This window comes from Eleginops maclovinus, chromosome 3 (assembly GCF_036324505.1).
Source record: "Eleginops maclovinus isolate JMC-PN-2008 ecotype Puerto Natales chromosome 3, JC_Emac_rtc_rv5, whole genome shotgun sequence".
In the NCBI taxonomy this organism is placed as follows: domain Eukaryota; kingdom Metazoa; phylum Chordata; class Actinopteri; order Perciformes; family Eleginopidae; genus Eleginops; species Eleginops maclovinus.
In genome coordinates, this window is record NC_086351.1 from 4,782,526 (window position 1) to 4,800,840 (window position 18,315).

An 18,315-nucleotide genomic window follows, 5' to 3' on the forward strand; every position below is an offset into this window, starting at 1 on the left:
ACAGTACCACTTTTTCTTTTATCCTTTTAAAAAAAAAACAACACACAAAAAGCAACTTAATAAATGTAAGAACTGCTGAATTACTCGGCCAGTGGCACATTTGCTGGTCCCGTCATGCGCAGAGGTGACATGTGCTTCAAGGTACCAACAGCATCAACGCTAGCAGCAGGGTGAGGAAAGGAGAACAAACCAAACCAGGAGAGAAGCCAAAAATGCTGAAGCCGGAAGAAATGGATGGATAAATTAAGATATGAGGATTTTAGACACAAAACTGTATTTTGTAACAAGTGGAAAGTCCCTCAACAGTATTAAATCAAGCTAGCAAAGCCCACTGTCTTTACAGCTTACAGGTTAATGCATCGTGTGGGAGTAAATGTGAATACCTGTCATCGGTGGGTCTTGGAGGGTCAAGGGTTGTAATGCTGTAAAACGCATATCATAATTAGAAAGGTGTATATAAATCTAAATGCTTCATTTCAAATATACATATATGTAAACAGTGGTGTAAAGTAACTTGGTACACTTACTCCAGTACTGTACGTATAATTTTGAGATACTTGTACTTTACTTGAGTATTTAATGGTTTGCTACGTTGTCCTTCTACTCCACTATTTATTTAATACCTTTAGTTACTTTACAGATGATAGGGTGTTGAGGAGGTGGAAGGAACACTTTGAGGAACTCCTGAACCCGACAACTCCGCCCTCTTTGTTAGAGGCGGAGCTGGAGTATGATGGGGATCAACTCCAATCTCATGGGTGGAAGTCACTGATGTTGTCAAACAACTCCACAGTGGCAAAGCCCCGGGGGTGGATGAGATCCGCCCAGAAATGCTGAAGGCTCTGGGTGTTGAGGGACTGTCATGGTTGACACGTCTCATCAACATTGCATGGAAGTCGGAAACAGTACCGAAGGAGTTGCAGACCGGGGTGGTGGTTCCCCTTTTTAAAAAGCGGGATCAGAGGGTGTGTGCCAATTATAGAGGCATCACATTACTCACAGTTTACTCTAAGGTGCTGGAAAGGAGGGCCCGGCCGATTGTCGAACCTCAGATTGAAGAGGAACAATGCGGATTTCGTCCTGGTCGTGGAACGACGGACCAGCTTTTTACTCCCGCAAGGATCCTGGAGGGGTCCTGGGAGTACGCTCATCCGGTCTACATGTGCTTTGTGGATTTGGAGAAGGCGTATGACCGGGTTCACAGGGAGATACTGTGGGAGGTGCTGCGGGAGTATGGGGTGAGGGGGTCTCTACTCAGGGCCATCCAATCTCTGTACTCCCAAAGCGAGAGCTGTGTCCGGGTCCTCGGTAGTACGTCGGACCGATTTCCGGTGAGGGTTGGCTTCGGCCAGGGCTGCGCTTTGTCACCAATCTTGTTTGTGATATTCATGGACAGGATTTCGAGGTATAGTCGTGGGGGAGGTGGTCTGCAGTTCGGTGGGCTAAGGATTGCACCACTGCTTTTTGCAGATGATGTGGTCCTAATAGCTTCATCGGTCTGTGACCTTCAGCACTCACTGGATCGGTTCGCGGCCGAGTGTGATGCAGCTCGGATGAGGATCAGCACCTCCAAATCTGAAGCCATGGTTCTCAGCAGGAAACCGATGGACTGTCCACTCCAGGTAGGGAATGAGGCCTTACCCCAAGTGAAGGAGTTCAAGTATCTCGGGGTCTTGTTCTCGAGTGAGGGAACAATGGAGCGTGAGATGGGCCGGAGAATCGGAGCAGCGGGAGCGGTACTGCAGTCGCTTTATCGCACCATTGTGACGAAAAGAGAGCTGAGCCAGAAGGCAAAGCTCTCTGTTTACCGTGCCATCTTCGTTGCTACCCTCACCTATGGTCATGAAGGAGGGGTCATGACCGAAAAAACGAGATCGCGGATACAAGCGGCCGAAATGCTCAAGTACAAGATCTGACTACTTCTCCCACCTCTGTCTGTAAACAAGATTATAACAGCATCAAGAAGTGTAATGTGTGTGAGTCAATGTGAAAACCTCTCTTCAGTTGTCTTGGGAATTGGGCTGATCCTGTAAAATAAATGGCATCATTTGAAAGACATATTCAATTCATTTTAATTGAAGTTCTGTTTTGAAAATAAGAAGTGGTTTTAGTGCCTAAAAATGTACTTCATCCAATAACACAATGTCCTACCATGATGAACAAGGGCCTTCGTTCAGATCTTTAGGAGGATATTTAATATCTACAGGTCCCACTTGAGGACGTGGCAGAGCACTTCCATTGATGAGAGCAGTGATATCTAGCAAAGAACAAAATATGGGTAATTATGTGCAAAGAAATGTGAACTGACAGTAAAGTTAAACATTTCAAGAAAAAAAAATCAGCCTGCCTTGGAAGCTAAAGCTGAAAATGACACTTCCTCCCTTGAGGAACTCTCTGGTTTTTATTTCCTTTTTATTGGAAAAAAAGGATCTGCCAAACAGAGGTCCGGCGAAGATGGTTTCCCCATTGTCATCTACGTAGGAATATCCATTCAGACGAGGATTGTCCCACAGATAGCTGCCTGTTTATAGAAAGCAATAGATCATTTAAGCTTAATTAGAAGAAAACAAACACTGCTAAACCAGAAACTTCTCATGTAAATAGGTACTGAACATTTTAATGTTCTTTAAGACTTGCCATCAGAATCGAACGTGCTTAGGTCACTGGTGATACTATGTTGCTTGGACATCTGCAGCTGGATGTTGGAGTTCTGATCCAGCATTTTGAAGGTCACCTGCCTTTCTGTGCAAGGCCACTCCAGCCGGTCATCATTTTTACCAGACACGAGTTGCACAAACAATCCGAAATATTTATCGAACAGTACAACCTGTACCACGTAAGCATAGCCCCCACTGGAGTATTGCCGAGGGCTGTAGATAGTGGCTTCAATCTCACTGGCCTCCCAATTTCGCTCAAAGTCATCAAGCTGAATGGTAACATGTGGACATTCGATCTCCGACAGATTGAAGTCATCGATTGAGAAGCCGCCTGCAGAGCTTCCTGCTCCTTTACGAGCCTCAAACTCCACCGTGAAGTGCTTGGCGGCATCCAGGGAAACATGATGGAGCTTCCAGTCTTTTGTTGGTCCACCTGGAGGAAGAAATGTGTAATGTCTGAATTGCATTATAAACAGCTTTCAAACACAATATTATTAAATGCTATTTATAGAGGATGATGCAACATGCAACATTACCATGAATCTGTCCCATGAGGCGTGGGGTTCCATTGAAGTCCAATTCATCCTGAAACTCTCTGATCCAGATGTTGAGGTGGTCTGACCTACTCCCACTGTGGTAATAGTAGAACTGGAGACACTGGACATGATGCTCCCTGTTGAGACTCATCCTGTGGGTCTCCAGCCAGGCTGAGTCTCCCATCTCACCTGTGCCCATGCTCACATGCATGAAGTAACCCGCATCTTCACCTAGAATGTCATGATCCCAAAATAATGCGTTATGGCAGACTTTCAAATGTAACATCTATACAAAAGGTACATTGATATTTCAGTAAGATGTATGTGGCCCCACTTCTGTCTACAGATGATAATACTACTTTTGTGTCATTCAATTGTGTTTTATTTTATTTGTGGAGGTATGCACTTATTACATTCTCGACAAGACATGAGGGGATCAGGCATTCGGGAGATTTAAAGGAATATTAAATATTGTAGTTCAGCCGTATATTTGGCTTTATACAACAATTGCAATGGATTTTAAAAACGTACCTTGTTCACCACTGCCACTGGGTAAACTGGTGTGGTCAGACATAGGACCCCCTTTAACCTTTTTTACCATTTCCCAGGCAAGCCCACTCTGTGAACAGCTAGTCATTTGACACATGGTCTCATCAGAGAAGCTGCACTGCATCTGAAATGCGATGGTTGACTCTGTAGAGTAAGATAAAGAACGGCGTATTATTATCAAATTGAGTTAACTGATATTAGTCACTGGAACATGCAGTATAAAGGTCCCTCTCTTTAATCTTCCAACACTTACGGCATTTGTAGAGGCTGTTCAGCTCCAGAACATCTTTGGGACTCACTTCCAGTCTCTGACCAATCACATCCTGGAACTTTGGGTCTTTGGTTATAATAGTTGACCCGTTGCCATTGGTGAAATCATCTTTGCCGTAGTGCATCACTGACCAGTAGTCGTACGGGACTCCCTGGGTGGTGGTGGTTTCATTGCTTTCTTCTAAAAAATTATATTCATAACCTAGATGACACATATAAAAAGCCAACCATCATTACAAAATAATGTAACAAAAAAAAACTTCAGAGCAAAATAAATGATTAAAGCAAAACTCAAAAATCTTTGATTGGACAATAAAAAGATGTATATTTTCTCAACCAATCAATTAGAGGATTGTCACAAATGTCACATGTTGCATCTCTTCTGTTTTAAATGACAAAAGACTGAAAAAACAAACTCAAACACATATTTATTCTGACCTTTTTTAAAACTTCTTAGTATGATAGGAATAAAATGATTTGGAGTTATATTACTTCATATTGATTCTTCCATTCGTTAATACTATTGCAAATAATGCCTTTAGTTAAACAATTATAACATTGATGGTGTGTTTATTAACTTCCTAATGCCAGAATAACTTTTACATTTGCAACCCTGTCTAGGTCCTTCATATACCTTGGCAAAACACATACAAAAAACCAGCCTGTTATAATGAAAGCATTCATAAAACCTGCTTCGATGTTCTTGTAAACAATGGTCACATGATCATCTCTGTCATATCTGGACTGTTCGTGGTAGAAGCCCAAAGCATGGAGGAACTCATGTTCAACCGTTGAGATATCATCACAAAATCTCCCGATGGACAGCTCCTGTCCGTTGGATTTTACTTTCCCAATGTATGAATAACATCTAAAATGGGACAAAGTAGTCATCACAAACAGCTCATTGTACCTCATTTATTAAAAGCATTAAAAGAGCAAGTTAAAAATATGTACAAAGGCAAATTAACAAAAGAGAGTGCATATTTATCAAACAATAAAACAAACACATATAATTAAAGGCTCATCTACGTACAGATCTCTGCACGTCTAAGTTTAATGTTGAAGTACTTTTTGTGGAAAAGTAACAAAGGAGGAAGATTTATTAAAAAAACAACAAGAAAAATACAAATCATACCCGTCTTTCTTTTTGACCGAGATGTAATACTCCTCAGAGTCTCTTGGTTTGAAGTCGATACATGACTTCAACCTGAACTGGTCAAAGGCTTTCAGGATGAGTCCTTTAGCATTCATCTCTTCCATTGAGCATGAGAATTATTAAGAAAGGAGAACAAAGAAATAAGATTGTAAATGATAATAAAAGATGAGGTTTTCTTGCATTATTTGGATGAATTTCTCAAATTCCTTATTTAAGCTTAGATGAAGGGGTGTTGGGAGGGGGAGGGGGGGAGGGGGTGGAGGTAACTCTGTTCAAGTCAATGTTCTGCTGCTTTGTGGTTCCTGTCCTGCAGGTTACTGATGCCTGTTGATCAACCTGTCTGTCAACTATGTTAAATATGCAACCCTAACCCTAACATATCTTATATTTGTGTGGTCCTCACTAACAAAGACAAATATTCTGGTTAATGCAATTAATTATATATTCACCAAGGTTTTTGTCCAATACATATGCGACTGGTGATGTCCACAGTTTGTCCCCATCGGTAGTGGCACTCTTTTGCGTGTTTGGTGGTGCCTGAGAAGATTTATGAGAAATGTTATTATGTGACACAGAACAATTCACACGAACACATTTATCATTTGAATGATTTAATAATAAAAACGTAGACCCACCTTCAGGATATCATCATGCAAAGAGCCTAAGAAGCAGAAACATTTAACTTTTTTAGGCCTCAACAAATGTGCTTGGTTGACTAAACAGTATTACCACAAGGTCATTATATGAAGATGTTTACTTTACCCTTGTTTGCCTCTGCAATGCTCTTGCTTTCACCAATTTCTAAAAAATAGATAAGATGCTGCCTTATAAGGTAAATCAATCATAACATCAATTATATGATTAGGTAATAAATACATTTTATGGAACAAAATGAGAAATCTGAAACGTGACAACTTACCCACTATCTTTTTCCCGACCTGTGAACAATTACATTTAGTTGAATCAACAGAAGTAGTAATAAAATGTGTTAATGGACAACATGAAATACAAACAAGGTGATTCTAATATATTCTAATGATTGATGTTCTGGGGTTCAGGTAAGATATTCTAGTCAAACCATCCATCGAATCCTGCTTTAAACATTATAATTTGACAGAAAACTCAACAATAAAGTAACTCTTACTGCTCTTCTGGAGGATACTGATGAAACCGTCAAGGCCACGACAAGGAAAATATAGCCTTTCATGCTTGTGTCTCGGAAACAAACTCAAAATATAAAACAGAGATACAGTAAATGAATAAGCATCAACAATACAAGACGTAACTATGTATGCTAAAATAACTGAAACAAAATAAAGCCGCTAAAAGTTTTGCCTCTCCTTTAAATTATTACAAATATTCTGTTAGCTTAATTTGTATTTAAAGAAGATAGAAAGTGCTGTTCTGTGTTTACCGTCTGCCGGCCAGATGGTCTGTTCCTTAACTGAACATGAGAAGCTAAGACTGTAACAGATAAACCTGAAGTGTTTTACGCATTATGACCAACGAAAAACAGGTTTGAAAAATCTTCAGAAATTGTAGTTTTTCAACATTGTTTTAACATCTTTCAAACACTTAAAGCAATTGATGTTGTGGTTGCAATGCTGTAAAGGTAGAACATGCACCCAAAGGACCCTTAGGCATTTCTTTTGAGAGCAGAGAACATTCTGCCTTAGTTGTTCCATAGATTTAAGGACCACATTCACACACAGTAGAAACGTTTTTTATTGCATTTGTCTCTGTCAGCAGCAAGCTGAGAACCAAAGTGCAACACACGGGAGACCAGGGAAAGTCGGTAACCAGCTTTATTATTAATAGTTTTCAAAGTACAGTTCTGATACAAGGCAGTGGTTGGTAGAACGACAAACCGGCAGACAGTGGGCAAAGGGCAGGTCGGGGACAGGCGAGGGTTCCAGGAGTAGGCGAGACAGTAGACGCAGGTACAGGCAGGGTCAGGAAACCGAGCGAAATCGGGAGAGAAATCTGGGAAGGAATGCGGGAAAGACTTGCATGTTGCGAAGTACTATCTGGCACTGAGGTGAGAGGGAAGGGGGCCTATACTAGTGGAGCTGATGGGTGCAACAGAGAGTGAGAGAGCAAACAGGCTGTGGCTACCAGGTGACTAAGGTGACAGAGAAATAGTAATGCAGAAAATAGGTGAGTGAGGGAGCAGACTGTGACTCACTGTGTAACTAGACCTTTAGTGAATTGCTACACATTGTCAGGAGGTTGAGCTTACAATGATGAGTTCTGACTGGATGCAGTTGAGTTTCATAAAGTGGTTTTGCATCCAGGTCTAATGTCAGTCAGCTGGTGAGGGGAGTTTGTGGCTGTGGAAAACTTTTTTCGGAGATGTAAAGCTGGGTGTCATCAGCGTAACCATGAGATCATAGAGATGGACAGGGGCCGAAAAACAGCTCGCCTGTCGTGGAGCCGAGACCTTAACACTCACAACATTAATCAGTAGAAACACATTAAGACACAGACACAGAAATGGATGAGGTTAAATATTATATATGTAACAAGCATAATACTGTGAAAACACCACGTTGCTTCTCCCGGCTTGGAGGAATCGAACCGGTTATATACGATCTTTTTCTGCCCCCCAATGCACAAACATTCCAACTTTCAAGCGCCAGCCTGCCCAGTGAACATATTAACAGATGCATAGATCTCTGTCTTTTTGACCTTGGGAGACGACAGGTCAGCCTTACCCTCTTTTAAGGCCTTACTCCCAGAGTATACAAGTCATACATGTCAAAGATGTTTGAGGAATTGCAAACATCTGGTGTGTACTTTTAGACCTGTTTCAGAATAATCCTTGGTCTGATATAATTCAATATATTGAACTTAGATTGCATTAACACGCCCACCAACAAGGTGTGTGTCGCTATTTGTTTAAGTACTGGAGTGGTGTTTGCACGACATAACTTCCAAGGCATTTGCCATTTTTTACATAAAAAATGTTATGTTAATTAAGCAGTTTCGATTAGACGGTGCAGAACTGTAAGACCACACTGGACAGGTAGGACACTCCTGTTGTTGTTAGGTTTTGGTTCTTGTACCATTTCTTCAATAAACAAATCTACAGTTTCGTGAATGAAAACTCTTTCAATAGCTTCCATGTCCTTTGACCTAATGCCTCCTAATTATTGCAGGATTGTATCACTACACTGGACAAATAGGACGCACCTCATTTTTAAAGAATTGTAGTGCTTTTTATGTTTTATTTAACTATATTTTAGGAAAAGAAACCTCAGTTTTTGTTTGCTATTCTTTTCAATAGCTTCCAGGTCATGTGACAAAGTGTCTACAAATCAGTGCAACATTGTTGACATTAGACTAGAGCAGGGGTTTTCAACTGGTTTTGTCCCAGGGACCACCATTCGGACTAGAAAGCAATCCGCGGCCCACTGATGTGCCTGCGCGTGCGCGTGTGTATTTGGTGTTACATGCATAGCTCAATGCATGAAACATGAAAGAGAGGCCACGCAGATTTTATAATAATAAAAGTAGATTTATTAAATTAAATTAAATTAAAGATTATTTTAAAGAAAGAATAAAGAATAATAAAGTGTTGTGCAATTCAGTATTGGGAAAAGTAACTAAAAATGTCATGCAAAGTCAGTCTAGGTGTGTGACAAAACAACAACGGAGAACAAAAATCCAACAACACCGGAGAACCAAAATCCAACAAATGAAGACCAAGGCAGCCTCAACTGCTGGCTGGTCAGGGCTTTTATAACCCAGCCAGGACAGACCTGTCACCAATCACCTGCTGTAGAGACAGAGAGATTGAGAAAAGCAGAGAGAGATTGAGAAAAGCAGGGAGAGAGAACAGGCTTACCATTAACACAGGGCGGGGCCTAAACCCGCCAGGGTCGTAACAGTGAAAACATGGGAGAATTAGGCCTACCTGTCAGTGTGATATCTGGGCGTGGTGAAGTCCACACAGCCTGTCTATTCGTGGCGAAATGGTAGACAGAGACAGTCTCATGTCATTCTCTGGATCAAGCCTAGCCCTGTACTTATTCTTTAAGTACGCCAGTGTAGAAAAACCACTCTCACACAGGTATGTGGTTGGAAAGGGCAAAAGACACCTCATTGCTTTTGCAGCAAGCTGTGGAAATTCTGTCTGGCAACTTATCCAGAATTTAACAAGGGGCTGTGTGTCGTACATATGCCTCCTGACAGAGTCTGTGGACATCTCAATCAGCTTATCCTCTTCCACAGCCGTCAGACTTGACCCTACTGATGCATCGTCACTGAATGGGAGCAGGATCCACTTGCTGTCACGGCGCCACTCTTCCGAATCAGTGAAGTACTTTGCGAATTGACGCACAAGCTTCCTCAAATGCTCACATATAGTGTCGTTGATGTCAGTGCTGTCAGGGTATTCCTCAACTGAAGGAAACATCGCCAAGTTATTGCTCTCCACTCGTTCGATCCACTTTGACATTTTTTTCACAAATGCGTCGAGCTTCTCGTAGAGCTGCATGACGTTTGCATCTCTCCCTTGCATGGAGCTGTTCAACTTGTTCAGCTCTGCAAAAACATCTGTGAGGTACGCCAGCTTAGTTAACCAGTAACTATCGTTGAAATTGGAAGCCAGATCAGAATGCTTCTCGCACAAGAACTCGTAGATAGCTCCGCGTAGTTCAAACACACGGGCGAGCACAGCGCCGCGAGACAGCCAACGCACCTCTGAATGATAAAGGAGAGAGCTGTGTTCACTTCCCAAGTCATGGCATAGGGATGAAAACAGGCGTGTATTCAATGCGTTTCGTTTTATGAAGTTGACCGTCTTGACAACGACATCAAACACACCACTGAGCTCAACACTGAGATCTTTGGAGGCGAGAGCCTCTCTATGAATCAGGCAGTGTGTCCAAATTACCCCCGGAGCCACCCTCCTTACATGCGCAAACAGTCCAGTCTTGCTGCCACTCATGGCTCGGGCCCCATCGCTGCATAATGCAACGCACCTCTGCCACGAGATATTGTGCTCCGTGAAAAAATCGTCCAGTGCTTTAAATATTTCTACACCGGTAGTTCGCCCGGGCAGTGGTTTGCAAAAAAGAAATTCCTCGCACATAGTGCCACTGTCCTCGTATCGCACAAATGTTAACAGTTGCGCATCATTAGTAACATCTGTCGTCTCGTCGATTTGAAGGGAAAACAGAACTGTCTGAAGTTTTGCCATCAGCTGGTCTTTGACATCATTTGCCATTTCCCCAATTCGTCTTCCGATTGTGTTGTCTGACAACGGAATAGTTTTTAATTTGTTGGCACATTCTTCGCTTACCATAGCTCTGCACATATCTATGGCTGCTGGCAATATAAGCTGCTCTGCAATGGTATTGGGCTTCTTAATTTTTGCAACCCTGAGAGCGACCAGATACGATGCTTTCAGTGCGTTTTCATTTATTTTTGCACTCTTCCTCATGGTAGCCTGCTGTCCTTTGAAATCACGCAACATCTGTTGCATGTACTCAACGGGTTTGGCCTTCAAGTGGACGTGATGCGTCTCCATATGCCGCGTAAGTTTCGACGGCTTCATAGCTTCATCACAGAGAATTGTTGAACATACGAAACACAGTGGTACCTCCTCTCCTGCTCTGTCTGTCGTCACTGTGAATCCATATTTAACATATTCCTCATTGTATTTTCTTTTTCGTCTTTTTTGCGAAGTTGACGCTTCGGAAGCCTGTCCTTGCCCTATCGTGGCGGCCTGTCCCTCTGTCGTGGCAGCCTGACCCTCTGTCATGGCAGCCTGTCCCTCTGGCACTTTCCTCACTGCAAAACGATCCATTGGTGCTAGATATATAGCTAGACTAGTACATATGTAACAAATGTTTGCTGTACTACAACCTATCTTAAAATACTTTATCCTGGCTGTATAATTCAGAATTATCTTTTTGTGTTCTTCGGAGTATCTTGGCTCGTTAAATCCAAGTGCTATTTCTGTACATTCAAATTGGCCAGTAGTAAAATATATTCTGCTTGGTCACGTCTCAAGACTATTTTTATGATTCGTTTCTTTGTCATCAAAAAGTTTTTTTTGCTGGGGCTCAATACTTGCTCAAAAAGTCACTCCAGCAATGTTGTCCTAAAACATGGGACAGTCCACTCAAAATGTCTGTGGTAATCCTTGTCCGGTTTTCTTTAGTTCACTGGCAAATGTTGAGATGACAGTCTGCCAAGTGCTTTGGGAATTGCAGCTCAACAGAAAAATCCAGGTTACCTGTCAGGCAATAATAAAAGATCAGAACCAAACATTCAGACGTGCATTAAGAAGAACCATCTTTCATAAACTACAACACAAACAATACCAAGTACCAAAAGAACATCAGAATCACAATACAGTTTAAGGAGACAAGAGTTATTTATTCCTGCATTGGGAAATCCAGGAGTTAAAGTTACAGGCAGTGGAAATATCAATAATGCAAACATGATCAATTACTATACAACGTACAATATTAAATGTTGTTTAATGAAAGCTGTTACATGTTTGTGCAGGATACCCAAAAATATCAAATCCTTGGAAAATGCCTTCAGCTGATCTTAAAACCTGCTCAGATGTTCATACTTTCCCCCCACTGTTTAATTTTGGGAAACCAGTTTGTAATTTGAGATGCTAGTTAAATTGTATTTACATATACCAATTGTTCTAGTATTTATACTTAATACATCTGTGTTTTGATATGATTTTACTTGTTAGTGTGATAGGCCTTAATCACGCCTTAGTGTGAAATGTCTTAATATTTGTTGATTTTTATGTGTCGACTGCAGACGGAAATTAGATTTCAGCTATAATCTGGCACGTAGTGTATTTTCTCTTGAAAGACTAGTGTACTTTTGTGCATGTTCCTTGTTCATTAAAGATATATAATAATAAAAGGAATGTGAAATAGTTCAGCAACAACAAAACTAGCCCGCAAAAAAGGGGCTTTAAAATGGACTGGCGCCGATGATTATACATCCAAATAAATGCTTACAAAATTAACAAGGTTACAGTATGGATTAAACAAAACACTTTAATAAAAACTACATTTCCATTAATTACGACTGTGCCAATGCGTCTTTGTTGTGATGCTAAGAGTAGAAGCTAACTTAAAGCTAACGTAGTTTAGGAGTTCAAATCAACTCAAGATCGAGCTAGTTAGCTCCTGGACTTTTTTAATCTTTTGAACTAAATGCAAAATAAACTAAACAGCCGGATATCGCACAGTTGACCTTACATGTCATTAACACCCCGTTGTTAATGACGATGGCAAAGTTAGCCTGAAATAAGTTAGTTAGCATGAATGTAAGCAGCGTAAAAACTTTATGCATAGCAACGTGGCTTTAGCCGTTGAGCTAACATGCTAACGCTAACTTGTCAAGTCCCGTTTGTAAGGGGACTTATTTTAAAGATTTCATAGAGAAACAATGTGCACAACCCTAAAAAACCTGGTTCCATTTGGACAGTTTGCTTCGGTTACTTCGACTTTTTAATTTAACCCGACCAAACGTTTAAGTTAGCATGCTATTGTTAGCTTAGCACAGTTAACATACACGGTTCTGTTAATCGGTGAGAAAAGACTGTTTATCCAACCTGAGAGGCGATGCTAGCTTCACTTTGCTACTTCCACACACAGTTTTCCCTCGTTGTGTCGTTGCTTAACGTTTCGTCGACGGTTTAATTAAGTTCGGTAAATACTCGCTGTTTCGAGAAATCCATCGAGTTTTCGCTCTTTTGTCTCTTCTTTCGAAATATTGACAATTCAACATGGCCGCGCGTTCGTTTTTGGGCTGGTTGTTTGCTCCAAAGCACCTCCCACTGACCAATCACAGCGCTGCTTTCAAATGTTGCTGTGTGTGGGGCAAGCTGACAAAATCAAGACAAAGGTTAATTCTGTTGAACACATTTTATATAAAAAATACAACTTTTCATAGTGATATAACAACACTTGCACAGGCACGCACACACCTGAAAGGTACTGTGGACACACATTGTTGAAAAAGGAATACACATGTGCAATATTAAGCAAGTCAAGTTACATTGTCAAGCATTACAGTAAGCAGCCTGGCTAGAAGACTTCAGGTTTCAAAATGGTGTATTTGTTGCCCTTAATTTCTTGCCATCTCTCTCCTTTAAACAAAAAAGGCCAAAATGCTTTGACCCTTTAGTTCACCAAGCTGAGCCCCATGTCTGTGATTTATTAAAATCTCCACGCAGTTTAATAACAGTCTTCAATATAAGTCCATGATTGCATGCAGTTGCACATTTCTGTTGCTGCATGGAGTAACTTCACAGGGAGAAATCCAGATTTTCACTGCAACAGCTTTCAGTCACTTTGGTCCTGGTTATTAGGGAGGTGGATGAGCAGATAGGCACCCTGTTCAGGAATCAAGCCCCAACAGTGCAAACTTTGACTGTCCTTTAACATGGAGTGTGAGGAAGTTTAAATTCATATGCAGTCCATTTTCTGCTCTGTCATCCCTTTGGCTAAATCTTCTCCTGAATTCTCCTTCTGCTGACTTCAGTGTCTCTCAGGGTAATGCAGTCTTTTCAGGTTAGTTGTGTGGAGGTAGTCGCAAGGTGCACCAGATATAACTTACACTACTAAATTGGATACATAAGTGTAGATTGAGTCTTTGGAGAATGGGAGGTGCTGCAATGAGGGGTGTGTGGTGTGTTTGCAGGTGAATATCCATAACTGTGGTTGGAAGATGGGGACCCTGAAAGAGAGGTAAAGATTACACATTAAAAACTGTGATTTAAATTGTACTTGTGCGTGTGAGCCTGTGTGCATTTTTCTTACCATTTTCTGTTAAATTGCTCCCATGTGACGAGAGGGACACACAGTGTTGATCTTGAACTCTTATTTGGTTGGAGCCTCTCCCTCGTAACACGTCTGTTATCTGCAAAAGATGTATAGTCTTTTTAATAACCTTGTTTGAATGACCTTGAGTACGTGTCACAATGATCTAAAGTAAACAACTTGAGTAAACAAGAATATAATATTGTTGGAGAAAAAACTGCACCATTCAGGTCTGTCCTCTAGAGGGAAGGATGCACACATTTTCTGTCGATTCTTACTTCACCATTTTCTTCCTGCTATCCTAACCAGAGCTTAGTCAAGTAGATTTTTTATTGTTTGCCTTTGCAAACAAGTAGTGGTGCAATTTTCCAAGGAATATAACAGTGTGTGATAAGGCAATCCCAAGGAGGTCCTTCACAGTTAATTAAGTAATCTTTTTTTGGGTTCATTGTTTTCTTGCAACTATTTGAATTGTCCTGAAACAGCAACTCACAATCATGAAAAAGGCTCAAACAAATGCCACAGTAAGAATTGAGCCTGTTTTATTTTGCTTTGCTCACTTTCTTGTTCTTGGCCACCATCACAGGTGTGTCGTTGTGGTAGTTCTTGAGGCTGCTGTCAGCGCCGCTCTTCAGAAGCAACCGCACTGTGTCCACCTGACCTCGGCCACACGCGCTGTGCAGGGCTGTGTTCCCACTGTATGACTGGCTGTTGACATCACAGCCCCTCTACGAGAGAAAAACAGAATCAGTTGACACAGATGTGATTCATATAGAAAGCTAAAGGGAGGTGTAGAGAAGCATGGAAAGTGAAACGGCCAGGCTAAAATCAGATAGGAGAGACATAGAAGAGAACATGTTTTAAAATGAGATATTAAGCAAGAAAATAATCTGCTGATGGACGTCACGTCTTTGAAGGCCTTATCTTTAAAATAGAATAGGAAACTCAGCGTGCGGCTTAACAGCCAGATTGAAAACAGTCATCAAATAGAGCTGAGTCACGACCCTCCTTTCTCCATACTAACACCACACACACACACTCATTACCTCGATGAGGAAGTGGACCATGTCTGCGTTATTGCTCTCCACCGCGTGCATGAGAGGATTCTGACCACCTTTTGTTGTCCTGATTAGAGAAAAAAAAGAAAAGTACAGTGGGGGAAAAGTTCAGAAGGTGGCACAAGTCGGTAATGTTAGGAAATTTGTCGAGGTTGTGAAAATAATGTCAGTGCTGCACGGTCTGTGCGGCACAGGGATGACCATAGCATTGATGTCAGCGCCTTGCATCAGCAGCAATTTCGGCCAAATGTGTCCAGGGCACGCGAGCACCGCAACAAAATGGAGAGAGTGGGCTCTAAACATTCGAGAACCAGGGACCCAATAGAAGAACAGGTGTGAACAAATGCAGATAAAAAACACCTAAACACATACCAAGTGTACAACTGAGGGGTTTTCAACTGGTTTTGTCCCAGGGACCACCATTCGGACTAGGAAAGCAATCCGCGGCCCACTGATGTGCCTGCGCGTGCGTATTTGGTGTTACATGCATAGCTCAATGCATGAAACATGAAAGAGAGGCCACGCAGATTTTATAATAATAAAAGTAGATTTATTAAATTAAATTAAATTAAAGATTATTTTAAAGAAAGAATAAAGAATAATAAAGTGTTGTGCAATTCAGTATTGGGAAAAGTAACTAAAAATGTCATGCAAAGTCAGTCTAGGTGTGTGACAAAACAACAACGGAGAACAAAAATCCAACAACACCGGAGAACCAAAATCCAACAAATGAAGACCAAGGCAGCCTCAACTGCTGGCTGGTCAGGGCTTTTATAACCCAGCCAGGACAGACCTGTCACCAATCACCTGCTGTAGAGACAGAGAGATTGAGAAAAGCAGAGAGAGATTGAGAAAAGCAGGGAGAGAGAACAGGCTTACCATTAACACAGGGCGGGGCCTAAACCCGCCAGGGTCGTAACAGTGAAAACATGGGAGAATTAGGCCTACCTGTCAGTGTGATATCTGGGCGTGGTGAAGTCCACACAGCCTGTCTATTCGTGGCGAAATGGTAGACAGAGACAGTCTCATGTCATTCTCTGGATCAAGCCTAGCCCTGTACTTATTCTTTAAGTACGCCAGTGTAGAAAAACCACTCTCACACAGGTATGTGGTTGGAAAGGGCAAAAGACACCTCATTGCTTTTGCAGCAAGCTGTGGAAATTCTGTCTGGCAACTTATCCAGAATTTAACAAGGGGCTGTGTGTCGTACATATGCCTCCTGACAGAGTCTGTGGACATCTCAATCAGCTTATCCTCTTCCACAGCCGTCAGACTTGACCCTACTGATGCATCGTCACTGAATGGGAGCAGGATCCACTTGCTGTCACGGCGCCACTCTTCCGAATCAGTGAAGTACTTTGCGAATTGACGCACAAGCTTCCTCAAATGCTCACATATAGTGTCGTTGATGTCAGTGCTGTCAGGGTATTCCTCAACTGAAGGAAACATCGCCAAGTTATTGCTCTCCACTCGTTCGATCCACTTTGACATTTTTTTCACAAATGCGTCGAGCTTCTCGTAGAGCTGCATGACGTTTGCATCTCTCCCTTGCATGGAGCTGTTCAACTTGTTCAGCTCTGCAAAAACATCTGTGAGGTACGCCAGCTTAGTTAACCAGTAACTATCGTTGAAATTGGAAGCCAGATCAGAATGCTTCTCGCACAAGAACTCGTAGATAGCTCCGCGTAGTTCAAACACACGGGCGAGCACAGCGCCGCGAGACAGCCAACGCACCTCTGAATGATAAAGGAGAGAGCTGTGTTCACTTCCCAAGTCATGGCATAGGGATGAAAACAGGCGTGTATTCAATGCGTTTCGTTTTATGAAGTTGACCGTCTTGACAACGACATCAAACACACCACTGAGCTCAACACTGAGATCTTTGGAGGCGAGAGCCTCTCTATGAATCAGGCAGTGTGTCCAAATTACCCCCGGAGCCACCCTCCTTACATGCGCAAACAGTCCAGTCTTGCTGCCACTCATGGCTCGGGCCCCCATCGCTGCATAATGCAACGCACCTCTGCCACGAGATATTGTGCTCCGTGAAAAAATCGTCCAGTGCTTTAAATATTTCTACACCGGTAGTTCGCCCCGGGCAGTGGTTTGCAAAAAAGAAATTCCTCGCACATAGTGCCACTGTCCTCGTATCGCACAAATGTTAACAGTTGCGCATCATTAGTAACATCTGTCGTCTCGTCGATTTGAAGGGAAAACAGAACTGTCTGAAGTTTTGCCATCAGCTGGTCTTTGACATCATTTGCCATTTCCCCAATTCGTCTTCCGATTGTGTTGTCTGACAACGGAATAGTTTTTAATTTGTTGGCACATTCTTCGCTTACCATAGCTCTGCACATATCTATGGCTGCTGGCAATATAAGCTGCTCTGCAATGGTATGGGGCTTCTTAATTTTTGCAACCCTGAGAGCGACCAGATACGATGCTTTCAGTGCGTTTTCATTTATTTTTGCACTCTTCCTCATGGTAGCCTGCTGTCCTTTGAAATCACGCAACATCTGTTGCATGTACTCAACGGGTTTGGCCTTCAAGTGGACGTGATGCGTCTCCATATGCCGCGTAAGTTTCGACGGCTTCATAGCTTCATCACAGAGAATTGTTGAACATACGAAACACAGTGGTACCTCCTCTCCTGCTCTGTCTGTCGTCACTGTGAATCCATATTTAACATATTCCTCATTGTATTTTCTTTTTCGTCTTTTTTGCGAAGTTGACGCTTCGGAAGCCTGTCCTTGCCCTATCGTGGCGGCCTGTCCCTCTGTCGTGGCAGCCTGACCCTCTGTCATGGCAGCCTGTCCCTCTGGCACTTTCCTCACTACAAAACGATCCATTGGTGCTAGATATATAGCTAGACTAGTACATATGTAACAAATGTTTGCTGTACTACAACCTATCTTAAAATACTCTCGTCGGCTATGCTTATAAATGTGTGTCAACTTTGCTCGCAAGACTGTACGTAATGAATAATAAGTGAGGTTAGCGACGCAACTCATTACCATTAGCGAATCACAGGCTACCATAGACTGGATAGGCGCAAGGCTACATTCTGTCAGCTTGAATTTCCTTTATATTATTTTAAACATATTTTTCACGATATGTAACGGTATTCTGGAAATGTGTTGAAATATCAAAGCGAATTTATATTAAAAAAAAACAATGGTGAACTGATCAACATAGGCTCTTGTCACGGACCACATGCAATGCCGCCGCGGACCACCAGGGGTCCGCGGACCACCGGTTGAAAACCCCTGGACTAGAGGAACACTT

The 18,315-nt window shown here is 42.1% G+C and overlaps 3 protein-coding genes across 4 annotated transcripts; all 3 read right to left on the reverse strand.

Annotated features, from left to right (window-relative positions):
- Positions 1 to 33: 33 nt before the first annotated feature.
- Positions 34 to 12,968, reverse strand: LOC134861620 (meprin A subunit beta-like). 2 transcript variants are annotated; one of them, XM_063878951.1, is made up of 18 exons: positions 12,766 to 12,968; positions 9,085 to 11,412; positions 6,313 to 8,946; positions 6,088 to 6,106; positions 5,931 to 5,969; positions 5,804 to 5,829; positions 5,618 to 5,705; positions 5,148 to 5,265; positions 4,702 to 4,880; positions 3,996 to 4,214; positions 3,725 to 3,886; positions 3,194 to 3,424; positions 2,634 to 3,090; positions 2,348 to 2,517; positions 2,152 to 2,257; positions 1,995 to 2,027; positions 384 to 422; positions 34 to 215 (listed from the first exon to the last, which is right to left on the reverse strand). In XM_063878951.1, the coding sequence occupies exons 3-18, from the start codon at positions 6,373 to 6,375 to the stop codon at positions 137 to 139; spliced, it is 2,028 nt and encodes a 675-aa protein (XP_063735021.1). In that variant the 5' UTR covers positions 6,376 to 8,946; positions 9,085 to 11,412; positions 12,766 to 12,968; the 3' UTR covers positions 34 to 136. The 2 variants fall into 2 exon arrangements, 1 of the variants encoding a protein (XP_063735021.1); XR_010165433.1 differs by lacking the exons at positions 34 to 215; positions 384 to 422; positions 1,995 to 2,027; ... (8 more) ...; positions 5,618 to 5,705; positions 6,313 to 8,946.
- Positions 12,969 to 13,063: 95 nt separating this feature from the next.
- LOC134861621 (B-cell lymphoma 3 protein homolog) lies at positions 13,064 to 15,083 on the reverse strand. The gene is made up of 4 exons (XM_063878952.1): positions 15,022 to 15,083; positions 14,536 to 14,703; positions 13,976 to 14,075; positions 13,064 to 13,892 (listed from the first exon to the last, which is right to left on the reverse strand). Exons 1-4 carry the CDS (start codon positions 15,070 to 15,072, stop codon positions 13,777 to 13,779), a joined length of 435 nt encoding a protein of 144 aa, XP_063735022.1. The 5' UTR covers positions 15,073 to 15,083; the 3' UTR covers positions 13,064 to 13,776.
- A 343-nt stretch (positions 15,084 to 15,426) lies between these two features.
- Positions 15,427 to 17,023, reverse strand: LOC134861358 (protein FAM200A-like). The gene is made up of 2 exons (XM_063878533.1): positions 15,982 to 17,023; positions 15,427 to 15,843 (listed from the first exon to the last, which is right to left on the reverse strand). The coding sequence occupies exon 1, from the start codon at positions 17,014 to 17,016 to the stop codon at positions 15,985 to 15,987; it is 1,032 nt and encodes a 343-aa protein (XP_063734603.1). The 5' UTR covers positions 17,017 to 17,023; the 3' UTR covers positions 15,427 to 15,843; positions 15,982 to 15,984.
- Between the last annotated feature and the right edge of the window lie 1,292 nt (positions 17,024 to 18,315).

What these genes read in the sequence shown, in the direction of transcription:
- LOC134861620 (XM_063878951.1), bottom strand. Translation starts at nt 6,375, where the DNA reads ATGAAAGGCTATATTTTCCTTGTCGTGGCCTTGACGGTTTCATCAGTA. An exon ending in CATTGCAGAGGCAAACAAGG is followed by an intron (nt 5,830 to 5,930) that starts GTAAAGTAAACA and finishes TCTGCTTCTTAG; the next exon opens with GCTCTTTGCATGATGATATC. An exon ending in CAGTGGCAGTGGTGAACAAG is followed by an intron (nt 3,425 to 3,724) that starts GTACGTTTTTAA and finishes ATGACATTCTAG; the next exon opens with GTGAAGATGCGGGTTACTTC.
- LOC134861621 (XM_063878952.1), bottom strand. Translation starts at nt 15,072, where the DNA reads ATGCACGCGGTGGAGAGCAATAACGCAGACATGGTCCACTTCCTCATC. An exon ending in TGGTGGCCAAGAACAAGAAA is followed by an intron (nt 14,076 to 14,535) that starts GTGAGCAAAGCA and finishes CATCTTTTGCAG; the next exon opens with ATAACAGACGTGTTACGAGG. An exon ending in GAGCAATTTAACAGAAAATG is followed by an intron (nt 13,893 to 13,975) that starts GTAAGAAAAATG and finishes CCTCTCTTTCAG; the next exon opens with GGTCCCCATCTTCCAACCAC.
- LOC134861358 (XM_063878533.1), bottom strand. Translation starts at nt 17,016, where the DNA reads ATGAGTGGCAGCAAGACTGGACTGTTTGCGCATGTAAGGAGGGTGGCT.